The 4,297-nt window shown below is 28.6% G+C and overlaps 1 protein-coding gene across 1 annotated transcript; it reads left to right on the forward strand.

The window, feature by feature from the left end:
* Positions 1–490: 490 nt before the first annotated feature.
* Positions 491–880, forward strand: LOC131858594 (uncharacterized). The gene has a single exon (XM_059211883.1). It carries the CDS (start codon positions 491–493, stop codon positions 878–880), a length of 390 nt encoding a protein of 129 aa, XP_059067866.1.
* The last annotated feature ends 3,417 nt before the right edge of the window (positions 881–4,297 follow it).

Consider the following 4,297-nt stretch of genomic DNA (forward strand, 5'->3'; position numbering starts at 1 on the left):
TCATATCTTTTTGACATGCAAATACATGTAGTGTTGCTGGTATTGGTTAATGGAAAAACTAGGATGGTCAGGAGCTATTAGCTCTTCCCTGTTGGAATGGTGTACATATTGGCCAATCATAAAGAAGAATAGTTTGTTCCACAACCTATGGATTTGCAGTCCATCCATTCTAATATGGGAAGTTTGGAAAGAAAGGAATAGGAGGATATTCCAAGAAGAGGAAATGCCAGTGGAGAAACTCATATTAAAAATAGAAGTAGCAATAGTTGAATTAGCCAATAACAAAAATATGAATATACCATCATATGGGAAAACATTTACAGAATGGGATAACTTCATTAGGAAACAATGGGATGGGATAAAAATCCCACTTTTTTTTGGTAAAGAAAGAAATAATAAAGAAGAAATAAGAAAAACATGCAAATGGCAACTGCCAAAGAATGGATGGGTCAAATTAAACTTCGATGGAGCATCCAGAGGTAACCCTGGAATGGCAGGGGCTAGATGCATAATTCATTCAGACAAGGAAGAATGTATTGGATCTAAAGCCATACATTTGGGCAAGGTTACCAATAATACTACAGAAATCCTGAGTCTTATCGAAGGATTAAACATGTGTAAAGAATTAGGTATAACTAAGTTAGAAATTGAAGGAGATTCTGCAATAATTATAAATGCTATTAGGAAGAAAGAAACACCGAACTGGAAGCTCAATGGCATGCTTGAAAAAGCATTAGAAATACTAGACAATTTCGAAGATTACACTGTAAATCATATTTACAAGGAAGCTAACAGGGCAGCGGATGAATTAGCTAATTTAGGGGTAGATGGAATAAACAAGAAGATAATCAATATAACTGAATATAAGGACAAAAGATGACTGAAACATTTGTTCTGTTAAGCTCACTTCAAATTTTGACAGGATTTGCAATTCTGGGCAACAGACTTAGCATAAATACGGGACATATTTGTGTGGTTTTTTCAAAAATCTTTTTTGGGATGAATAGATTATATATGGATATATATAAAGACATATTACTTATAACAAGGTGTGTTCCTATTAATAAGTAGGATTCTCATCATAATAGGCTGGTTATTGTGATAGGCAGAATAGGTGGGTAAGAAGAAACTCAGATTCTGTAACCCTAGAAATCATTTTTACGCTAACTTTTTTAATGGTTATCTATGTTATGAGATGTATGGTTTATGGATTAGGGAAATATGTGAAAGAAACGGAAATGGCTTTGGTAGATATATAGATGGAGGAATAAAAATGAATACAGAGAAAATTACGAATTTGTCACTCTGCTTTTTCATACATATATGTAGATATATATGCAGACTGGCAAACTTACACAGAAGAATGTATAAAGTTTATACATATGAATGACGGCTTCAACTAAAGGGCAGCAATAAGAAATGGATGGTGATAGAATATACATACATAGAAATGAATAGGAAGGCATATAAATGTAAGTAGGATGTATACTGGTATGTGAAATTGAATTTTGAGCATTTAATTTCATAAATATATAAAGATACATATGTAGAAATATATGACAGATATGCAATATATATGGATATATTAATGCATATGCATATTTATATATATATGCTTGATGAATTATCTATACTGATATGGCAGAATATGCAGAAACAGATTTATATGTTTCAATCCAAGAATATGAACATGGCTATAATTTATTTGGTCATGAAAGAAGTAGCAGATTTAAGGATATTATGTTGATGCTAACCATCCTTAGCTGGTTGAATTGTAGCCTAGCTAATCTCTTATTTAGACACATACTTAAATAAAGGGGTGTCTAGATAAGGGTTTGCAAGGCTATAATCTCACTATAAGGGATGGAAAGTCAGAAATAATTATTATATGATCTCTAAAATGATTTGGTTTGCATTTGCTACTAACTAGCTGGTGGAGATATATGCAGTGAACTTTACAGGTCAAGGGAGAGGATGGAAGATAAAGATCATAACACTAGTGATTTCGCCAAGACAGACTGAACAGAGCTCACAAAGGAAGATGGATAGAAAAGATGTATAAAAATTAAGTGAAAACTGACATGTATCTATAAAATTGTATGTAGCCTCAATGGAGGAATTGTAAATTGTACAGACACTTTGTAATATCTGATCCCGTAAGGGATCTGGGTGAGACCGGAGGTTTTCTTATCTCCATTCTTTCCTACCGGTGCCCACACCGAATGGAGATGTAATTTTATGATGATAAAAATAAATTTGGCTTCGGCCTTTTATCGAAAAATAAAAAATAAAAAATTTCTTTAGTGAAAATCAACTAACACCTTGTAGTTTATGCCTCATTTTTGTACTACATGTTTAATGAATATATGATTTTTGCCTCATTTTTGTACTACATGTTTAATGAGTATGATCCCCCTAATTTTTTGGGGAATTAATTGAAAATCATTTTTTGGAATGTGTAAAGAATGGAGTTTATATTATAAAAATCTAGTATTTGTTCAAATTTGATTAATATATAAAAAATGAAATAAAAATACTATGCATAGGTTTTTTACCAAAAAGAAGACACTTTCAAAATAAATTAAAGGTGAAAACTTAACATAATTGAAATGTACTTAAAAAATAAATGATAAAAAAGATATGAGAGAGCTCGATGTTATTGTGGTATTTTTAAACTCAACATTAGAAGACATGCAAACCTAATTGAGGGCATGCTTAATATTTAGTCACTTTTTATAATTTAAAAAAACACATATATAAGCACTAACATGCAATACAAATGTCTTCTTCAATTTTTTTCTTTAGATGGAGAATTCTACCTCCTAAGAACTAGAGTAAGTAAAATTATTTAAACTAAGTGAAAATATTGGGATGCTAATTAATTGATTATTAATTAACAAATATTTTACTTTTTAAATAATTTATAAATAGCTCTTGGTTTGGTTAGCATTATGCTCACCTAATTTAATACTATTAAATTTTGATAACATAACAAGATTAAAACAATAGAATAATAAATGATATAATATAAAACATTATTAATACAATCATAAAAATTATAAAATAATAATATAATTTTAAAATAAAAATATTCTAATAATTAAAGTACTAATATTGATAAAAATATAATAAGTCAATGATATAATATGTTAGTAATTAGAATAATTAAAAATAGTAATCTAATAATTTTGACATTAATAATATAAAATTACCATTTTTATAATCCAAATAAAATATAAGATTAGGTTATGCTTAAGATTGAAGATCATTTTATTGAATAAATATTAATGTAAGATAATATAAAATAATAATATTTAAAAAAATAATACAAACAGGTTTGGAATACAATTCAATTAAGATTAGAGTTATAATATGAATTAGAGACAAGACTTTTATTAGAGTTAAAATAGGGTTAGGGTAAGGGTTAAGATTGGTGTTCAATTTACGTTAAGGATCAATGTATGACTCACTATTATGAGAGGTAGGTGAGAGACATTTATGTTTGGATTTGACTATTGTGAAAGGTAACAAAACCATTAACACTTGCAAACAACTATACAGTCCAGTTCAATAATAATAAAACAAACGAAGGGCCAAAGGATGAGAGGAACTGAATGGTCATAATAAAGAAAGGCAAAGGAAAGGGAAACCCATTTGAAAGTGACACTGCAAGTTTTTCTTCCATCACTTCTCTACATTTTTATCCTGTTCACCTACTTTAATCTTTTTGTGTAATATTTTTTTGTGGAATTTTCTCATTTCGTTCATGAAACCCATCTATCAAAGTATGATGACAATGTGAACAAGAGACCCATATGCATCAGGTTCCTGTCATAATGCTTTTGTATTAATTTGGAATTTGTGAATTGTAGTAATAATAGTAAAATGTTGACACCGTTAAATAATAATTTGGATTTATTTGAATATTAATATTTGTAGCTATAATATAGTAAATATTTTGACAAATAGTATTGAAGAAAGTTTAACCTTGAAGCATCTATATTAAAATATTACAACATAAAATATTTTTCCTTAGTAAGTAAACAATAGATGTGTCATATCTAGTTCCTCTCAATCGTTAAAATCTATAAAAATTCGCTTAGTTAGACAATATTGTAACGATAATGATTTCTACATGTAACAAAAATTAGATATGTATAAGTTAAAGGTTTTGCAATAAATAGAGTATGTCAAATTAGAATTAAAGCTCCGTGTATTTTAATAATAGTTATACAAATGCTATTGTTAATTAATAAAATATAATAATAATTATGACAACACTCTTAGAGTAGAGAAG

Source organism: Cryptomeria japonica, chromosome 9 (genome assembly GCF_030272615.1).
Source record: "Cryptomeria japonica chromosome 9, Sugi_1.0, whole genome shotgun sequence".
Lineage (NCBI taxonomy): Eukaryota > Viridiplantae > Streptophyta > Pinopsida > Cupressales > Cupressaceae > Cryptomeria > Cryptomeria japonica.